This window comes from Sciurus vulgaris (assembly GCF_902686455.1).
Source record: "Sciurus vulgaris genome assembly, chromosome: 10".
Lineage (NCBI taxonomy): Eukaryota > Metazoa > Chordata > Mammalia > Rodentia > Sciuridae > Sciurus > Sciurus vulgaris.
The window spans coordinates 82186887-82208576 of NC_136470.1; the positions used below are offsets into that span (position 1 = coordinate 82186887).

The 21690-nt window shown below is 33.8% G+C and overlaps 2 protein-coding genes across 3 annotated transcripts in view; one reads left to right on the forward strand and one right to left on the reverse strand.

Annotated features, from left to right (window-relative positions):
- Positions 1-265: 265 nt before the first annotated feature.
- CCDC50 (coiled-coil domain containing 50) overlaps positions 266-21690 on the reverse strand; it is a 71015-nt gene continuing 49590 nt past the window's right edge. The window contains exons 6-12 of one of the 2 annotated variants that reach the window (XM_079154977.1): positions 19843-20364; positions 14938-15056; positions 13930-13974; positions 13725-13829; positions 11771-11850; positions 6217-6323; positions 266-4790 (exon numbers count right to left, since the gene is read on the reverse strand). In XM_079154977.1, coding sequence (XP_079011103.1) covers positions 4771-4790; positions 6217-6323; positions 11771-11850; positions 13725-13829; positions 13930-13974; positions 14938-15056; positions 19843-20364 — 998 coding nt within the window. In that variant the 3' untranslated portion in view covers positions 266-4770. The remainder of the gene's footprint in view (positions 4791-6216; positions 6324-11770; positions 11851-13724; positions 13830-13929; positions 13975-14937; positions 15057-19842; positions 20365-21690) is intronic. The other variant, XM_079154978.1, reaches the window with a different exon arrangement.
- On the forward strand, positions 8939-9498 carry LOC306670298 (mitochondrial import receptor subunit TOM6 homolog). Its single transcript, XM_079154979.1, has one exon. It carries the CDS (start codon positions 8981-8983, stop codon positions 9203-9205), a length of 225 nt encoding a protein of 74 aa, XP_079011105.1. The 5' UTR covers positions 8939-8980; the 3' UTR covers positions 9206-9498.

Here is a 21690-nt window from a genome sequence, read left to right on the forward strand (position 1 = left end):
ACAAAAGCATATTAATCCTATCAGGAACATGTTAGTAGGCAGTATTCATATGGAAAAGAGAATGGCTTTTAGGGCCAGATAGTTCCATAAGTTAACATGACTATTTTCATGATTGTGTTAGTTTATGGCATCAAGCAGAACCTGTAAAAACCACTTTATTGTCTTTCCTATCATAGCAAAAGTTCTGGTTAATTTTCTTCAGATCAGAAAATCTCCCATTTCTAGTAAATATCTACTGTTTTCTCTCTCTTTTTGGGGGGGGGGCGGGGAGGGGTTGGTGTTAATGGTAAGCATTTCAGTACACAAAAGTAATGGTAAAATTCTTACAAACAACCTGAATGTCTTCACTGCACAATAGAACTTTTGGAAATATCTTCTACACAGTCACCAAAAAACAGAATGACAGTAAACTCTCAATTATTCAGAAAGTGATCATCAGGTTTGAAGGATCTGGTCAAGAAATCTCTCTCCCCTTTCATGTTTTTGGTCATGTCTGCTATTTCAGTGGACTAAATTCAGTGTCACATGTCAGCCACCAGCACAGTGGGAAGGGAGGTTCAGAGTTCTAATATAAGGATGCTTGGAGATCACCTGTGAATTTTATATCTCAATGAACAGTTGGCCACCAATCACATACAGAAGTACACTGAGCTCAGTCAGAGTCAAACTACTTTAAGGCAATACCGCTCCTCATAGACATTGCTGGCATGAAGTGCAGGATACATCAGAAAAGTGACTCTGTAGTATTAACATTTTCCCAATCTACTCGTAACTTTTTGACTTTTCTAGAATAAATTTTAGTCATTTCTGATGACACTTGTTATATATACCAAGAGTAACAACAGCCTCTGGGTTCATCCTTTTAATAGTCTTACATGTCACCATGGATAAAAAAAGATTTTTCCACCAAGAATTTGACTGACATTATATGCCATGCAGCATTAACAGGACAGTCTATAGTTTACTTCTCTCAGCCCATATTACCTACCTTGGGCTAAGAAGGAAAATGTACTCTATCAACAGTAAGAAAAACAGATATGGCTTTAAGACTTACAGGCACCGATAGATATGAGAGAAAATGGGACTGTTTTAGAGTCACTTCTCTGACTACGAGCAGTAAGTAATGGATACAGTATGTACTTTAAAAATCTTTTCATTTTTATGAAAGATTTTATGATTATTTCCAAAAATCCTATGCTATCAGAATATGGCACACTATATATAGTGAAATCTATGTGAACAGTGTACCCTTTCAATGTTAATCAAATTCTATCCTCCCCAAAAGGGAAAAAGCCTTTGACTTCAAGCTCTGTTCTGTTCTCAGTCCTTCTAGCTGTTTATAAGCTAATAAAGGAGTCTCCACATCTTAACCAATAATCACAGTATCTTCTAAGATAGTCATCACTGAATAATCAATCTTTTTGATATTTCCCAGAGTGACTATTATATTAAAGGCAAAAAATTAAACAAAAATCAAGGCTGTAAAATGTTAACCACTTATGTGGTAAACTGAATGCACCATATAATAGTAGGTATTCCCAATTTGGCACAAGTTAGAAAAGATCTGACTATATTAAAGAAAAATAATTATCAGTTCAAAGATAATTATTTTTATACTGACACATTCTGCAAGAATGGGATGGAGAACTGTCAGCAATTAATCTATTCATTACCTAGTTCCTTCTCCATCCACATCAAAGAAAAGGAAAATTGGTTGAGTTCGGAATTTTCTAGAGTGGTTCAATGGAACATAAGGCCCACGGTCATGAATTTTGGAATATGTTGACCTAGATCCAAATGGCCAATACCATTCTGAAAAGGTTTTAATCCTGGAAGCATTTACACATATCTTTTTTTTTTCTAATTTAGATGTTTTTCTATGATCAAGAAATAAATACTTTTTTGGGGTGAGGTTGCAGTTCAATTAGTAATGCTGCTAGGTATTGTAAAGTTACTTAAGAAACAGTACTTCAGTGGTATGTAAAGTGACTTTCTAAAAATTTTAATGTTCTTTTACAGCAGTGAAACAACTATCCAGCCTCCCAACAAAATAATTATGTCTAACAGTGGCTTGAACACTGGAATCAATTTTTTTTCCAAGTCAGAACATTTAATCTGACCCTTATCTAACCTCTCTTCCAGGCAATGATTTATAAAAAGTTAGGTGGGGAAAGAGAATATAAGATAAGGCTCCATAAAATATTGTGCTCATTCAGCAATAATGGTGTTAATGGGACCTGGCTTCCAGAGAACAGAAATTAGAAACAAAGATTTTCCCAAGACCAGAAGTATTCATTCATATCACACTAAAACATAATACACTGTGGGCCTAAAAATTAATTTGCATGTGTTCTGTGGCAGGAAAAGAAAAAAAAATGTAAAAAGCTTACACATTTATAGAAAAATAACATAAAAAGCAGAGCACACAGTGAGGAGTATCTGGCAGTTCATTAACACACAGTTGTTAGTTGCTTCTATCATCTCAAAGATAATCATTACATTATTTGAATGAGAAATATTGAGGATATAATTGGAGAATTAGATTTCTATCTCCTTATTTACTGGTAAATAATTACTGAAGCTCTTAAAAAAGTGTTTGCTTTACAAAAAATAAAATAAAGATAAAATATTTCAAAGACTAATCTTTAAAAAACCTAAAAAACAAAGTAACAAATTTTCAATACTAATGAATTGGCTGTCACAAGGGCTATATCACCTTTGCCTACTAAGATAGCTAAAACAATAGCATTCTGGTTAAGTGTTAAATGGCCTGACATTTTTTTGACTAAAGCATGTTCAATTAACATTTTACAATAATAAATATGAATGAATGACATACATGAGAAACAAAAGAAATGTAGAATTTTTAAAGCAAAATTGATCATTGTATGAGATAGAAAAATAAACATTTATAAAATTAAAATATGGCAAATGATGTTGCCCATTTGCCTAAGTTAACATCAAATAAAAATACAATTGTTTTTCTTTAAAGTTACCATTAAAATATATATTTTTTAAACATGAAGCAAAACCACAGGGCAGATAAAGAAAAATATAGCATTACTTTAAGTCAACAAGGTTGATTTGGATATTGAAACCACTATGAAATTTGACTGAAGAAGAGACTTCCATTTTCTCTCCCCTTTTCTACATGTAGATTTTTCTATATTCACTTCACTTCACCATATTCAAATTTCTGTTACCTTCACTTTCCTCCCTTTTTCTAAAATGACTATATCCCTTAAGGTTTCTTTCTTTTTCTTTTTCATCTTTCCAGGTTACCATCTGCCCCAAACTTAACTTTCAGGTACATTACACTCAAGTTCCTATAATATAAAACTTTATAAAAGTAATGATTTTTCTCAAACTGAGATATTCAAATGTACTGAGAATCTGCTCTAAATAGCTTTCTGAATACTGTCCAACATTAAAGACCTTCTGGAGAGACAAGGCAAACTTAAGGTAGTTCCCAGTAAGGGGGTGATTAACAACTTTCTCTAGCCACCAATATATTTCTTTCCTAAAGAAACACTACTGAAATGAAAAACTGTCAGATTACATACAATAAAAAAGAAGAGCAAGTCAAGCTAAAAAAATGTACTATATATAAATATAGCTTGATTGCCATTTATGTTAACTAAGTATTATGGGCAAATAAACATTTCCATGAGTCAGCTGCTAGACAAAGACAGTGACTCTTAAAGAGGGGCCTATAAAGGTCTTCTACAAAGAAATACAAGGCCCATTAATGCCCATTTACAAATATAAAGAATCAGATTCTTGGTTTAAATAAAAAACACTATCAAATTCAACTTCATGTTGAATTAACTTAATTACTGATAGGTGCACAAAACATGAATGAGACAATGCCAACAAATATTGCTATGTCTTTTAAACAAGAGAAAACCTTCAATCTACAATCAGAGATATTAATGGCATCAATACTTATGCAATCAACTTCCAATTTTATTTTCCTTGACTCTACAAGGAAATGTAAAAGAAGGATGAGATATAAAGGTTTTCAATTTCAGCTAACTACATAACCCCAGTTAAGATTTCAGAGAATTAAGTTTTTGCCAACAAAGGGTTCACTGCTCAGGGGCTTCAGAAAGTCTTGCTACTAAGGAAACATCCACACAGTAAGGGTTAGAAAATGGAGTCTAGGTCAGTTTTCCCAAGAGGGCTTAAAAGGGTATAAAAAATCTCTACAGTCTATTTCTATGTATTCAGACTAACATATTTCAACTTCTCCAGATGTCTCTCTTTCAATACTTCGTGATTATGACTTTTTTCTTTTCCAGAAGAAATAAAAAGGAAAGGCCCTGTCCTTCAAAACATCACACACTAATGCACCAAAAAGCTATTCTTATACTTCTATTCTGAATTGCATACATTTGTTATTTTTCACTCTGATCATTTATCTCCATATAATTCTAATTGCTAACTAAAGCCTTGTCCCTAGATAAGCAACACTCCATACCTAAGGAAATGGCATCTTACAAATCTCTTAAATACTATATCCCAGGAAGTATGTGCAACAGAGAGGTGGCCAATAGTCAGAAGCTACATTTTCTTATACTGCCCAAGTATTAAGAATAACCAAAACATTTCAAATGAATTAATCATCTATAGTCAGAAAAACACTTGAGAAAAAAAATCCCAGGAATGCAAACAGTGGAAAACAATAAGTGTATGCATTCTGTATCATCCAGTAACATTTGCTACCATGAGTCCATTTTCAAGGCATATACCAATGTTTTTTTTATTTTTTTACTGCTTATAATGGAAACCTGGGGAGGGAAAAAGAAAGGAAACAAAATTAAGGAAAAATCTCTGAAACTCATATTTTCTCCCTGCCCAAATGAGATAATTTATCTTTATTTCAAGAAGGTCCTGTTTGCTTTGTTCTTGATTATAAAATATTCCTATACAGTTATTGTGTTATTTTAATATTATGCACAAAATATATATCAAGGACAATTAAGGCATCCCCCCAAAAGTGATGCATGCATGATTTGAAAAAGAGAAATATGAGCAACTTTCAGTTAAATGAAGGATGATAAAGATGCCACCAATTGATGAAAATTGTGATGAGGCTGTCGTTTTGATAAAGATATTTGTGATGCCCAATGTTCCATCTTTTAAATGTCTTTCATCTTACTTTCAACATTGGCTGAATGTCAGAATGGGGGAAAGGAAGCTTTTAAAAATGCAAATGTCTAGCACTCATTACCAAGACATTCTGATTTAATTAGTAAAAAAATGTCATCTGTGAAAAGGTACTTTTCTTTAATGACAGTAGAAACAGTAATTTAAAGAAATGAGGGAAGATTACAATTAGCTTTGGAAAAGGATAAAAATATCACCTAAGAAATCTTCAAAAATTGTAATGACAAATTAATTCTGTCAATTAAGACTTAATGTTTAAAAAGTCTCCTGAATCTGCAAACTTCTTGCATGTATTTTATTCTATATGATTTTGACAATTCTAAATCAAATATTTAGATTGCCTCTATTTTACAGATGAAGAACTTAATATAACAAACTACCTTTTTATTATCTGATTTTACAGACTCTAAAAATTTTCTAAAACATTTATATAAGTGAATGCATATCCCTAGAAGATACAAAACAACCAACTATTAAATACAACTATTTTAATGGTTTAGTGCAATTTAGATGTTCTTATTTTTTTCCTTTCTTTACCCCACTTTTTTTTTTTTTGCACAAAATTTTATATGGTACACATGTGTGCATTTTTTAAACCTAATTAATACAGTCATGAGCAGATGGGTAATAAGAATCAATACAGGTTGAGTATCCATTATCAAAAATGCTTGGGACCAAATCTGTTTCAGATTTCAGAGGTTTACAGATTTGAAATACCTGTATAGACTCTATTAGCCAAGCATCTCTAGTCTGAAAAGATGAAATCTGAAATGCTCCAAAAATTCACTATATCAACACTCAAAAAGGTTCAGATTTTGAGTTCAGAAATTACAAATGCTCTACCTATACAAAGAAAGCAGTCCAACAGATCTTAATGGGGGTCATGATAACCTTTAGGAATCTACTCAAAGTATGAGCTTTGTCTGGAGGAAACTGTGAATACACAGAAACATTTGCATTCAATTTAAGGTGCTTTTTAAATTTTTTTGTATTGTGTGTGTGTGTGTGCGTGTGTGTGTTGTACTTGACCATATATACTTTTCTTACCTTTATGAGAGGACTCTGATTTTGAGAAATGACGTGTAGAATTATGCTGGTTTGTAAAATGAGTATAATCCAGATCCTCAGCCTCTGTGTTGGTAGGTGGTGGTGGTCTGAGGGAAGCCAGAATTTAAAGAGATATCAAAGTAATGGTTACTAAACTTCTACATCTCATTGGATTACATGGCAAAAAACATTTTCTATAGAAATGAAAAACCAAATTGCTTTAGAAATCTCACTTTAATTCCTGGATAGTTGCATGGCCTTATTCAACATTACTTTTTGTTATGTTTTGATGTATATAATGCAATTGAAACAAATATTTCCTCAACACCTCACCTAATATTTGTGGGGCACGGTTCTAGAAAAACAGATAAGAGAGCTATAACTGTTGCTATTTATAAATGTAGGTTTTTACCAAGAAAGAGTAAGTGATAAAAAAAAATAGACGATTAAAAAGTAATAAAGTTAAATACAGAAAGGAGAGAGAAAAGGTCAGAAGCAGGTTAAGAAGGGAAGGAGGGAGGGATGGAGGGAGAGAGGAAACTTCGATAAACATAAAATTTCATGAGCAAAGTTCCTTTATCCACTAGGTGGCAAAGCACATCTTAGTACATTTACAACTTTCTATGTAATACATTTGCAAATTCTTATGCCAAAGAAAACAAAATATTTAAAAAACTACACTTATTACTCTAAACTTTTTATTATTTTAATTATTTAATATAGATTTTTGTAAACACTGGCATTGATGAAGATAGTGAACAAAACCTCTCATTCTTTATTTTTTGTTTCCCAAAATTGTACTCAAATTTTGTATCAAAGCATGGAACCTGATGCAGTTAAGAATTATCAAATATATAATTATGTTGTAGGATTTTTGTATAATTATACAGTACGAGTATTCTGGGGTTTGTCAAGTTATAGTCAGTTTGGTACAGTAGGTTCTGTAATATAAAAATTAGCACAAGTATGTTCAAATTCATTACCCTATCACTAAAGTTCTCCCTGGATATTCAGCATCTGGAAGAGGTGAGCAATGGATGTAAACTTGAATGTACATTTAGGACAGTGTTGTGGGTTCTAGAGGATTATCTCAACAAACTTTTAGGACAAGTCTGCACAAGTAGCTAGCCTGCACATATTTTAGATTTAGATTAGGTTGGATGAGGTTAGTGATCTAAGTTCACACAGTTGTTAACAATAACAGAGCCAGAACTTGAATCAAATGGACTCTAAACAAATGCTCTGAACTATTATAGAGGTACATAGGTGTTTGTTTTTACCAATAGAGCAGCTGTGTCTGCACAAAGAAAGAGATCTATATCTATACATACATATGCATGTGTGAAAATGTATTTTCAAAATATGTGCATGTTTTATATATTCTTTAATGTGTTACATATATATATAATTAATGTAAAGCACAATAAATGTGGCATTTTTCTTTTCTCTGAACCAACTGCTTAGAAATATTAGAAATGAAAGAAATGGTGCTTTTATTTTAGTATCACATGGCATTTAAAAAAGCCAGAAAGACAAAAGCCAAGTGGGACTCACAAAAGAAATTCCCTAATTATTGCCTGAATAATAACTCATTACAAAAAAGGATAATAAAACTGTAAACAGAGCAGAGGATGCCAAAGATCCTCTAGACTCTCCTAGTAAGGATCAACAAATCACTCTAAAATGCCATCAGTTCTCTTGGTGTGTGGTTCTGTTTAGTTTTTGTTTACACAGAGAAGAAATGTTAGCTTATTGCTTCCAGGGATCCTACCAAGTTTTTTGTTGTAACAAAAACGATTGTTACAAAGTTAAGGGTATTTATAAGTACAGTTGGAAAAAATGTTATCAATGTCTGCAGTTTGCATTGTATTTTGATTGCTGTTTGTGCTCATAAAATGATTTGTATCTTTTGGTGACGCAGATAAAAGTCCTCAGAATTCACTTCAGAAGTCACTTCTTCAAGAAACCTGCCTGGACACCCAAACTGGGTTTAGTGTCTCCTTCTGCTCTTATGCACCCTATGTTTTTTATCCACAGAACTTAACATAATCATAATAGTTACTGAAATAACTATTTAGACAATAAGCTTCATGACAGTAAGAATTCATTCTTTTGGACTACTGCTTACCCCTACTCTGAGCAATTATTCAGGTATTCAATAAATATTGGATAAATGACTAAATGGAGATAAATGTAATTCCCATGTATGAGCATGTACTAGGAGCCAGGCTCAGTGACACACGCCTGTAATGCCAGCAGCTGGGGAGGCTAAAATAGGAGGACCTCGAGTTCAAAGCCAGCCTCAGCAACTTAGTAAGGTCTTAAGCAATTCTGTGAGACCCTTTCTCTAAATATAATACAAAATAGGGCTGGGGATGCCCCTGAGTTCAATCCTTAGTCCGGGGGGGGGGGGGGGGGATGTACTAGGAACTAAAAGAGATTTATAAAATCTTCAGATCTTTCCAAGTTAGACATGCAAGTAAAATATCAAGTAGTATTTCCAGTATGTAGGTAAAACAATTTGGAAGTTGAGTCATAACTTTTTCCAATTACAAAGAGTTAGAATTAGTTCAGTCTAGTGACTAATTTTCTTATTTCCTTACAGATAAAAACATCTTGTAATAAACAAATAAATTGGAATTTTAACCATGAATATTATAAGCACTATGTGAGAATTTTTCTTTTCTTCTATTTCTACTATCAACAAATACATTGGGCTAGTGCGGTGCGTCTTGCAAGTGCAGTGCAGGGATCAAAAGTATTGATGGCTTCCAGTGGGGTTCCGGTGAGCGCTACCAGCTCTGCAAATGAAGCCCCCAAAATTCCGGACAATGTAGGAGACTGGCTCCGGGGAGTCTACTGCTTTGCCACCGATAGGAATGATTTCCAGAGGAACTTGATCCTGAATTTGGGACTCTTTGCAGCGGGAGTTTGGCTGGCCCGGAACTTGAGCGATATTGACCTAATGGCACCTCAGCCAGGGGTTTAGCCAAGTAGACAAATGGAATTCCTGTGCTGCACCCAAACCTTCCAAAAACAGCCTACAATCTGTGACTGGCACAAGGTATTCCCTGATGGCAGGTGAAGTTGAATTCAGAGGGCACATTCACCTTCCCCAGCTGAATTCCATTCTCTGGTCAACATTCATCCTCTGCCTAAGTGTTGCCTCTGTTCTATAAAGTTCTGTACATAGTTCCTAAAGTTTCTGTTTAGGTGATCTTTGTTCTTGTTCCAAGGAATAATAATGGTGTTATAACAAATATTTGAAATAAAGATCACACACACACATACACACACACACACACAAAAAAAAAAAAAAAAAAAAACAAATACATTGAAGTAATAAACATCTTGACCTAGGAAGCTCCATGCTTTTCAAAACAAAAATCATTGCTATCCATATAGATAGCTAATTAAGCTTTTATATCATGAACAAATGTAAATAGAGGAAAACCTAGACTCTAATCAGAAAGAATATATTCATAGTTGTGTAAAACACACACATATATAAACATCCAAGGTGTATAAATTTTAATGTTTAACTATGAAAATAAATGTTTCACAGAACTTACTTATTTTTGTTTTGCCATATATATAATCTTTCAGTAAATGATACTTGAAGGCAGTTTTCCTCTTAGGTTAAAAAAGATTTAAGTTCTATTGCAGTCATAAGTCACTTTTCACTAATAGGCAATTTTAAAATTTATTTTTTGGTTCTAGTTCAGTTATACATGACAGTAGAATCCATTTTGATATATGTATACAAGCATGGAATATACTTTTTTTAGTTTGGACCCCATTCTTGTGGATACATGATGGTGGGATGCACGGTAATGTTTTCATATATGTACACAGGAAAATTATGTCAGATTCATTTTGTAATATAGGATCATTTGCTTACTCTTTCAATAAGCCAAATATTTGTAGAATATCTATTTATATTCCAGAAACTTGATTTCAACATTAAGAAGTTTTTTAAACAGTCATTCAAGATTGCTCTATCATACCTACTATAAAGTTATTAGTGTTCTAAAGAGGTCAAGGAATTTGAAGACTATGAAATCACTCTAAAACTGTTCTACATTCATTTGACTAAAATAATAATAGTAATAATAATAATCCAGACATATTTACCGGTAGCTGCCTTTTATTTTACCTGGATACTGTGAGGATATACTAAACTATATAAATCTAAACTGTGGTTTAAAAGATTTTTTGGCATGTGCTTAACCAAAAGTTATAAAAGCAACAGATTTTATATAATTAAACAGATTATATTACTATTATCCTCAGAGCAATACAAACACAATGTTATTTTGTTAAGGGTATTTACCTTTTGAAAACACATGAGTTTAAAAATAGAGGATGGATTTTTAAGGCCACTAAATAAATTCACTTGAAGCAAGTCCAGTTATTTAAGTATGTGTAACAGGTGGCAACATTGTATATATTTTTCAGCACAATAAAATGTACATTTATAATTTCAATAAATATCAATAAGCAGGACCAAAATTCAAGGTGTTACTAATTCAGAATTAAGTATTAGATTTAGTGTTACTTTTGCCTTTCTTCATTTAAATATATTTTAACTGATAAATAAAAAATAGAAAATTTGTATATTAACAGGGTAATGTGACATTTTTATACACATATATTGCAAAATGTTTAAATCAGATTAAACACATCTTCTCATTTATCATTATTTTATGGTGAAAGCGTTCATTATATACTTTCTTCTACCTTTTAAAAAATGTACAGTTCATCAGTTATTTATGTTCATCTTCCTGTATAATAGCCCACCAGAACATCTTGCTTCTCTAATTTAGTTTCCACTGATCACCCTTTTCTCATTCTTTCCTCCCTTCTCCTCTCCCTAGCAGCTTTTCATATTTAATGTTTTGTCTTCATATTCAAATTGAAATGTTGTCTTGGCTGAAAGACAACAAAAAACAATAGAGAAAACAAGAGGTTGCTTCCTCAGCAACTGAAATATTGGTAACTGGAGGTTCAAAGAGCTTTAGCTTTCCTCTAAGTAGGACTCAGAACTGTTTGAGAGAAGTGAGTCAGGAAATACACATGCCACAGCCAAAGCTATATGGGCTTTAGAGTCTGCAGTGAGTGACTCAAGTATTTGCCTAAGACATGGAGATTCAACACAGGAATGAGTTTCAGTATCTTTAAATGTCATGCATACACTAGTGTGGATGAAGAAATCCAATAAAAATTTATTTTATTTAGGAAATTGGTTAATCTCATTTCTTCATAGCTGAGAGTATATATTCAACAAATACATAGATTGGAACTGGTCCTTAAAAAAAAAAAGAACATCTTTCCCTATACACCCCAGTTTCTGTAAAATATCACTTATTTGACTTATGCTACTCAATTTAAGACTAGAAATTTTAAAAGTTTGAGAAGAAACTTGAAAGATTTGACAGCACCTCAAAACTGCAGATTTCTGGATATCTTCTCCAAAGAACAGTCTTTTCAGGCAACCGACATCTCTTTATCCAAAATTCAACTTCCTATCTCCCCTTTTCAAGTGTCATCTTACCGTGCAGGCCTGTCATTCTTAGAACGGTGAGCTTCATCATGCTCCTTTGACTTTGGGTGTGTTGATTTAGCTGTTTTTGACTATGGACAGAAAAAGAAACAAAATATACACATGCACACAAAATCAAACAAAGGGAAAGATGAGGTTTAGAAAACATATTCAAGTTTTCCTTTAGTAATTTTAGGTTACTTACATTTAGTTTAAGCAACATGAACTTATTTTATATACAGTCACTCAGAGGTTTAAAAAAACACACATATATATAAAATACATATGTATTATAATACATGTATAAAACATAAAATACAAATATATGTATTTATATATATTTGTGTATACACACACATACACACACACACACACACACACACACACACACACACACACAAAGGCAGGTTGAAGATTGTTAGTGCAGCCATACGAGGGGGCAATAAAGAAATGAACAAACATGCTCACCCAGAAAGGTGTGCTTGGCTACAGATTATTAATGTAACATTAAACAACTGATATGAACTAAGGATACCCAGAGTTAACTGAATCTAAGTTTGGACTCTCAAACTTTCTTCTATACACCTGGCTGATGATTTCTATCCAGGCAACTACAGCACAAACAAGTTTTCCAAAAGAAGAACTATAACAGCACCAGATAGAAAATCTAGAAATCGTAAAAGTCATGATACTTGCTAGACATGTGGCCATCACCCTCTGACTTTGCTAATTTATAATGTATATAATACGCCTACCCTTTCTCAGTTAACAAAGAATATGAGGAACTGTGGCTTATATAATGGGGCAGAGGCATTTGGGTATTATTGATTAAAATAAAAAAATGTTAAAGTTGAATTACTAACAGGATAAGATGGTGAGTTAATTATACATAATAAACACAAAAATGATCCTTTTATTTAAGTCTGATTCTTGGATTAGTAAGCAAGCAGAAATGGTAGAGCCATACTGTCAAGCATGATTTCTATGTCTTCTTCTGCCTCACAAGCATTACCAAAACTGTGAGGGGAGACCAGAGACCCAAGAGAAGAATCTGTTCGAGAGAAAACAGTGCTAAAGATCAATTGTATCATGAATATACATCCCAAGTTGCATGCTTCCAGGACTAATGCAAACTCCATCCCTAAAAAGTCTTTACTGTGTGAATTCTCATACTCCTCTGCTTTTACTCCGTCCTGCTTGGCCACGTATTTGTTAGCTATCTATCCCTTGTCTTCCTCTTTACATTACATACGCTCAATCAGGAAAGATACTTTTGTATTTCCATGTGGGTCCAGTGTGGAACTTTGCAAACAATCTCTGATGAGTAAGCCTGTAAAACTGAACTTGCAACCACCACATACAACAATCAGAATACAGCAGAAAGAATGGAAGTCACTGCCCATTTTGTCAACTATTTCCAATTAGTGAGGGGAAAGAAAATAGTCCAAGCTAGTGCTGAAGAGTTCTTCCAGTATGATATAAGCAACGACTGCTAGTGACAGGTATATACATCAGTCTTCCATAGAACAAGTTATGTCTATGGAAAGAGAAATAAGTACATAGTAGGGATAAAGGAAAATATAAGTAAAAAAAGAAAGTGGACAGAGTACATCACCATGAAAATTTTGAAAGCATGTGAAAATGCTATATTCTCCTGCATTATAAGTGTATGCAAACAAAGATCATTCATGACCAGAAACACATGCACCTCAGGTCTTAAAATGAACAGATTATTTTTTTTTTCAATCTTTGCAGTATCTTTTTACACAATTATTTTCAAGAATGCAATGACTTTTCACAGTGAAACATTTTTACACATTTGATTCACATATGTAATACAGATAATTTATATATCCTAAATATATCTGCAAAGCCTATCCTAAAAGCAGATTTCCCTTCCCATTTCTTATTTTATTTCTAATAAAACAACAAAAAAATCACACACACACACAAAACCACACCCTACCTTCCACTCAGAATCATGCTTTCTTTTGTCCAAAGACAACTTCTCCCGTTCTTTGGCTTTCTTATAAGCTTTCTTTTCTTCAGCCATTAGAAGTCGAGCAATTTCCTAAACAAGATTCAGTCAGTATGATTAACTATGAAGCTGCAAGTCGATTACTGGGATATTTAAAAAAGAATACTGGTTAAGTTCATTAACACAAGCATACCTCATCCTGGGCTACTTGAGCTGCTCTCAGGTCCACCTGGGTAGCCTTTAATAGAAAAGAAACATGAAAAAGAAAAAAATAATAGAAATTCATGTTGCCCACTTAAAAAATCTTATACAAAACACACTAGTATTTCCTGGGTGTGGTAAGCACACCTGTGATCCTAGTGGCTTGGGAAGCTGAGGCAGGAGGATTGAAAGATCAAAGCCAGCCTCAGCAAAAGCAAGGTACGAAGCAACTCACTGAGATCCTGTCTCTAAATAAAATACAAAATAGGGCTGGGGATGTGGCTCAGTGACAAGTTCCCCTAAGTTCAAGCCCTGGTACCCACCACCCAAAAAATACACTGGTATTTGAAACTAGTTGTGACTAACATCTCTGAAGTTGATCAGCAGCTGGTATGCTTTCACTAGTCAAGGCAGCAACTCTTTTGATCAAACCCTCCAGAGGGTTCTTAAGAGAAGTGCCAGAAAATTCCTAATACAGGGGAATTCTGTTGCTAGTACTTAGTAAATAAAACTATATGTAACAGTTCCCCTATCCACTTGGGATATGTTCCAACACCCTCAATGCATACTTGAAAACACAGATATCACCAAATCTCATATATACTTTTTTTCCTTATAAATACATATCTATGATAAAATTTAATTTAAAATTAGGCACAGTAAGAAATTAACAATACTAATGAGTATAATTATTATAATAATAATATACCATACATATTAAAATAAAACAAAAGTTGTTAACTGTTTATTTTTGAAATTTTCCATTTAACATTTTGGACTACATTTAACTATGGGTAACTGAAATTACAGACTGTGAACTGCAGATAAGGGGGAAATACTGTACTCCCATCTTTGCTTTTCCACATATCAAAAAGATTTTTAAAAGATTTCAGTTTCTTAACTGATGGAGAACTATAATGCTCATTATATAATACCATGTTGATTCAATTCACAAAAAAACTACTGATTGACCTGAAATTTTGCCTCAAAATATGCTCACCAAAAGTTCTTCTTCTTGCAGTTTTCTGGCAATTTCGGCATCATACCATTCCTGATCCCTGTGGGTGACTCGTGATGTAGGAGGGCATACAGCATCTTTCACCACCCCTGGCTTCATTCCTAGAAAAAACTCACTGCAATAAGTTGCAACTGTGGTTGTTTTCTGAAAAGTTGTGAAATTTAAGAAAAAGAAGTTTTTCTTTAAGTATCTAACACTGATATGGGCTTCTGTGCCCAAATTCAGTGGGGGATGCATTTGAAATATGTTTCCCTAGGCATGAAAGTATAGTGCTGCTAATCCATACATGTTAACAGTTACCCTCCCCAAAACTGCCAAATAAAAACTCCCCTTTCACATAGTCCCTTTAACAGCAGAATATTGCACACACACACAAAAAAAAACTATAGGTGAGAGCTTCACAAAATAGAAAGTGAAAAAAAAAATTAAATACTGAAGGAAAATAAAAAGAATTTATTAAAAAAAAAAAAAAAGGTTACAAAATCATTAAAGAGACTAAGCTGACAAGACTGGAGGAAAGACTCCTAGTTACCTCAGCTGGGCATATCTTACTGCAAAGGAAACAAATACCATCACCTGCAAATTATGTGAAAATACTTGTTAGCCAACCAGTGGCCCTGATCTGATGTAAGTGAACCCATTTCTTCAGATCTTTACCATAGCTTTGATCCATTTTTTAAGGGCATTACTAAATTTTAGGAAGACATAAGGGAAAGGTCACAGAGCACTGATCTCAGAGTTCTACTCCTCTCAGGAGAAAGAAACATGAGGGACTGGTGAGCTTTTTTACTTTGAAATGTTATAAATAATTCATATTCCTGTTATAGTTTTTAATTAAGGAAAGTTTAAGAGCTATTTCAAAGTTGTGACTGTTTCCCTTTGTACCCATTTATAAACTGCAATTACTCAACAGTGTAAAATGTATTGTATTCAGAAATACAATTTGAATGCACTGCATAAAATCAGTCACTTGGAATATCAGCTTTTAGTAACTGAGGCACAGAAGGGGAAATATAATTTACTCCTAATTTCCTCTCTTATACCAGCAATTGGCAACTATGGCTATATATCATAATCACTTGGGGTGGGATTGTGGCTTAGTGGTAGAATGCTTGCCTATCATGTGTGAAGCACTGGCGTTTGATTCTCAGCACCGCATATAAATAAGTAAAATAAAGGTCCATCAACAACTAAAAATAAAAAAAAAATAATAATCACTTGGGTGGGGGTAATTTAAAGAAATTTTAAAAAACTATTTGCCCCACCTCATTGTAGTGTGGTTGAGTCTTGGCCTTGAGTCGGTTTGTCTTTCCAAGTGATTCATATTTACAACTAACATTGCAAACAATAGTTTAATATATTATCAAAATACCTCATCATGCGAGATTTACTTGCTAAAAACATGGAAAGGGAAGGGAAGAAAAGAGGGAAAGGAAGGGAGGGAAGAGGGGAGGGAAGGGAATTTAGTGAAAAGAATTTAGGTTATATTGTGAAACCTATCTTTGTAGAGTTTTCAGTCTAGCCTTGTGATAAATTCAAAAGCCTCAGACCCATATGCTTCTACCTTTACCACAAAGAAAGGTAAGTAAAGCTGGTGTTCCAGATTCAGACTTATCAGGACCTGATTACACAGACTATTTCAAATCATTCCTAGGGGTACTGAATCTTATAGGGGGCTGGACTGGACTGGGTTGCTCTGAACCTAAATTTCTGACTGGTTTGCGACAGCAAGAAAACAGTGGCATGCTCCCAAGAATGTAAGTACAATATAACCTCCCTAAATATAACCCTCCCTGAATTATGTTTAGTTTAGTCATATCTAGAAAATGAGATTTCAGGGGAAATAAATTAGATAGGAAACAGTATTGGGTGAGGTCAGCAGAAAAGATAGGCTGCATACCATACCCCAATCTCTAGAAGTTATAGTTTGATAAGTAGTCCAAATCTTAGTTGAAGGTGATAGAATATGCATAGTTTCTCCAATTTTGCTCTACAGTAAAGTGATGTACAGTAAAGTGGGATGTACTGAGATTTCAAGACACCAAACTTTCTCTACTATTACGCCTTCTACTCTACACAACAGAATTAGCTAAGAATACATTTTGCTTTAAAGTCTATCAAAGATATAGTCGAACGAAGTCCTAATTGGTCTAACAGGATGACAGTGTAACTGCTAGCAGTTAGAAAGAGAATGATAACTTTTATTATTCATAAGTCAGAATTTGAGGTAATATCTCTCAGTCTCAAATATTAAGAGGGGACAAAGTTTATTTCAACTTTTACTGTACCATTTGTAATTGCAAGTTTCATGAAGTAGAAAATTCCACAGTCTAGTGCACTGGATTTCTAGATGGCAGGACTGCCTGCTCATTACAGGATCTTTGTTCCTGATGTGATGTGAGTTTGTGTAAGTGTAAGAAGGAACCCCAGATAGTTCAGTGGAAGGTTGTCATTACAGAAAACAGTAAAGCTTAAAAATTATTTAAAACATAGTTAATTAAAGGAGATTACAGGAATAGTTGCCTTTAACAGCCTAAATAGAATCAGGAAACTACTTTCAACTAAGTGAGCCGGATTTCCAACATTCTATGTATTAATCTAATTGTTCCTTCCCAATCTTTCTGTTCATCATTTTCCAGTTTGAGAAAACAAGAACTTTCCAAAATGAAATAAATGAAGTATCCTCTTTAAATAAATTCTGATAGAATAAAATTATTTAAATTAGTACTGGTATTCAAGATGTCTATTTCAAGCTTGGAATAAAATTAAAGAATGACTGGAAGAGTCTTTAAATCATGCAAGAACATTTTATAATAAGCCATATAACACCTAGGAAATGTCATAGTATATATGATTAACAATTCATAAAAGAAAAGTGCAAATATTCCATGTCCCAGAGAGGTTAGAAGCTAACTTCAAGAATAAAAAACAAAAAAAAAAACAACAACAAAAAACAATAATAAGCTGATACAGATACACAGTCCGAGAGAAGTACTCTCAAAGGTTAGGTATGGTTATTGCCCTGTAAAAAGTAAACCAATCATTTAATTGAGCAATTTTATCTTGCATTCCTTTTTCAACTAACTCTTTAAGTGTTGTTTTGAAAATGCTCTTAGAACTAGCTTTGGTCCTCTTGCTAGGCTCTTCATTAAGTTAAATAAAACTTTGGCTTTTGCTAACAACTTTAAAAATTGAGTTTTCTTCAACAGTAAGTGTAGCCAGCAGTACTTAGATATTACATTTTAACATAATCCTCTGGCCTACTCCAGGAGGGTTGTAAAATCAAATGCTGACAGGGCCTGGGAAGGCAAAATTTATAAAGTAATGTAAATATCAAATGATAGACACTAAGCAGTTTACAGTGTAACCATAATACCTACCTCCACACATTGTTTTTTTTTAAATCCTATACTAGCAATATAAAATGAAACATTTGCCTCCACAACTGCAGTGTTTAGTTTCATGCTTTCTAAGCCTATTTAAAACACCCCAGAACATAACTTAAAGCCACAAAGACTAACCAGCTCTCAGAGCACTTTTATAAGGTCAGATTCACAGAACCAGAAATGAAGAGGTCAATGTAGTCACCATTCATTACCCCACACTCATCATCTTTAGAACTCTTTCTAAATTTCAATTAATATAACTTCCTCATGATCCTACTGTCTTCTCTATGCCCCCACAGCTCTTTGTTCATGTTTCCCTAACACACTGTTATCTAATTTGGGAGTGTGTGTTTATATATCTTTATTTTTGGCTTGACTGATAACCTTCCAAGGCTCAGATCCAAGTACAAAGGCCCAAGCCAAGAATATTTGTGGTAGATTTTCAGTATGGCTTGCTAAATCAAGTTTTAATTTTCCTTATAACCAAGTCCTTTAATTAGAGATAATATGATAGGGAAAAAAATCAATGGAACCACCTTGAATCTACAGCCTAGAAACCAGTTTCCCAACCACAAGTAGAGCATGACTAGACCACACAGGCTCTCCTTGGTACCTCTTGCCCAGCAAGAACTAAAAGAAAACAGGATGATGAATATGATCAATTAAAATATCAGAGAGTAGAGTGCTATGACAGTGTGGTAGGCACATAGAAAACGTGAAGAGAGTCATTACTATGTCAACAATGGACTTCAGAGTTAAGCCTGAGATGTGCCAAAACATTGAGGACTACCTCTAATATTCACCTGATTTCTATATAGATACAAGAACTTACTTGTGTTGGCATGTTAGAACACCAAGTACAAAGTTAGAATTGGAGAAAGAGCACAAAAAGTAACTCAATGCAACAGTTTTTAAACTCTAAATTCATAAGAATTACCTCCAGGTCTAAACCACGCCCAAACTGACAGAAATTTGCATTTTTAGGAAACAGTCCATCTGAATCTGACAATTTGTAAACACTGTATTAAAAGACTGCTTATCCAATTCTTCATTTTACAGATGAGAAAGATATAAGGTCTAGAAAATAAAGTATTTCCAGTCTTATTGGCAGGCACTGTTATTAAGGCAATATCACCAGATCTTTTGGGTTCACTAAAGCAAATGTGAAATTCAGGAGCTTTCATTAGGTATTAAAATTTCCTATGTATGGTCTTGGTAAATGAAGAAGGACATTTGAGCACCTCCAATCGAAACCTGGATCTGGAAGAATCTTCTAAGGAATCAGTGCATTCTCATAGAAGGGAAAGGTAAGATATCTTCCTTCTTCCTAAAGACCTAAGATTGAATAAATACCTTTACAGACATTAGGCTCCAGAATTTGTTTTGAGGACATGATTACAAACCAAAAAGGAGGAAGGTCTTCTTAAGACGCTTACTAAATGCATTGGTTTGTATGTTTGTACATGATACCAAGACTTCCAATGGGGTGGTCCTTTATTACCTGTGTCATGGTGATGGTGCTGCTCCTCACTCTCTGAGAATGGAGGAGTCCTGGGCCTGTGTCTCCTTTTTCTGTGCTCACCTTGCCCATGGTCCCTCCCATACACAGTTTCCTGAAGCCCTGCTTTCTGTGAGGACTTTGGTGAAAGTCGATCTTGGTGTTGGGACTGTTTTCCCCAATTACGAGTTCGATGGCTACCATTAGCCTTCCAGTCATCACATTCAGCGCTCAGAAACACATCACCACTGATCTTGGGAAGTGGAAGTCTCTGGAGTTTCTCCTGACTAGACTGTTTTCTTTCATGCTGCTCTCTGGTAATTTGGACATCATCTCTCACTCTGCCCCAGCTAGAGGATGAAAGGGAACTCTCCAGTGAACAGCGTTTTTCCAACTCTTCCAAGTTCTCCGGTGGATGTCTTGTTTTCTCTTTCTTCTGTTTCATAGTCTTTCCATCACTTTGTAGTTTACAAGACCTTGAGTATCCAGAACCCAATTCCCTGGCCCTCCTTGACCTTGGCTGGTCTGAATGGAGGTATAGGGATATGAAAAATAAAAATGCAGATTAACTTAATGAGAGTATTAACTCATTACATAGAGGAAGTCAGAGCCCAAGTTTAATATTTTAAAAATGGAGAAAACTGCTTAACAAACTGAGCAGAAAGGATGAGTATTGAAATACTCCATATATACATGAAGAATTCTGGGTATACAGTCAGAAAGTGGAAAACTAAAGTGAAATCTCAAAGAAGAACTTGATCTTGATCAGGCAGAATTTATGGAGTACTTTCATATTTGCCAATAACAAAAAAAAATAAAGCTGTTGAACATTAAAGTTTACTTTACAAAACCTATTTGGTACTAGCATGCGGTAAAAAGTAGGGAGAAAAGTATTATAAAACAGAAAAAACTTAAGACTTGTCATTTCAGTCACAGGCTCTGAAATATTCCTAGTGGAAATGACAATAAAATTACACAATGTTGCTAGTTTCTGCTTAATTATGAGACATAGTCCACAGATCTTGGTATTTCTATACCTGCTTCCCTTAAGTGGCCAAAGCAAATATTCCCAGATACTTCAAAGAATAGCCCTTTATCACAGTTCAGTGTGGAAGAGATGAAGAGGAGAATTTTAAGTGAATAAATGACCCTATTATCTTTTAATAATTCTGTTCCCAATTTTAGTGAAACTTGGCAAAGGAAAAAATTAAAAAGGAATGCCATAATGGAATACATAAAAATGGGTTGCTTCCTAAATATATTTCAAAACACTCTATGATACAGCTTGTAATAAATATATAAATCCCCAAACTTAATAGAAACTTCAAAATAGCACATACATGGATGCTTTTGTCTCATTTAAGCAAACTTTAAAAAAAAAGCAAATTAATATGCACCTTGCAAGAATGTATTGATTTTAATGTTTTTAAAAAATTTTTAATATATTTGGGAAATAAAGAAATCCTAATTCCATGGAAAATTGCTAATACAGCTAACATAATTAATCATTTGCTGAATTATATTTAAAAGAGCTACCACTATTTGATGAGATGTAGAAGGGGAAAAAAAAAGGACTATGTTTTCTTAGTTTTTAAGGTGTTTTTACTGTTTGGTTGATTTGATACTGTTAATCTGATAGTGTAAAGGGGAGTCACGTGCTAAATGCAACACTGATTATATAGCTTCCATCCCAAAATCTCAGTTTCTTCTTATATTTTCCAGAAGAAAAGGAAATCTTCAAGGATAAATCTGTATTAAACTCTATGTTCAAAACAACCTGTACAAGTATTTAATTCTACAATTTATGGTTAAATTTATATTTGACATAAAAAAGTGAAACAAAATAATTAC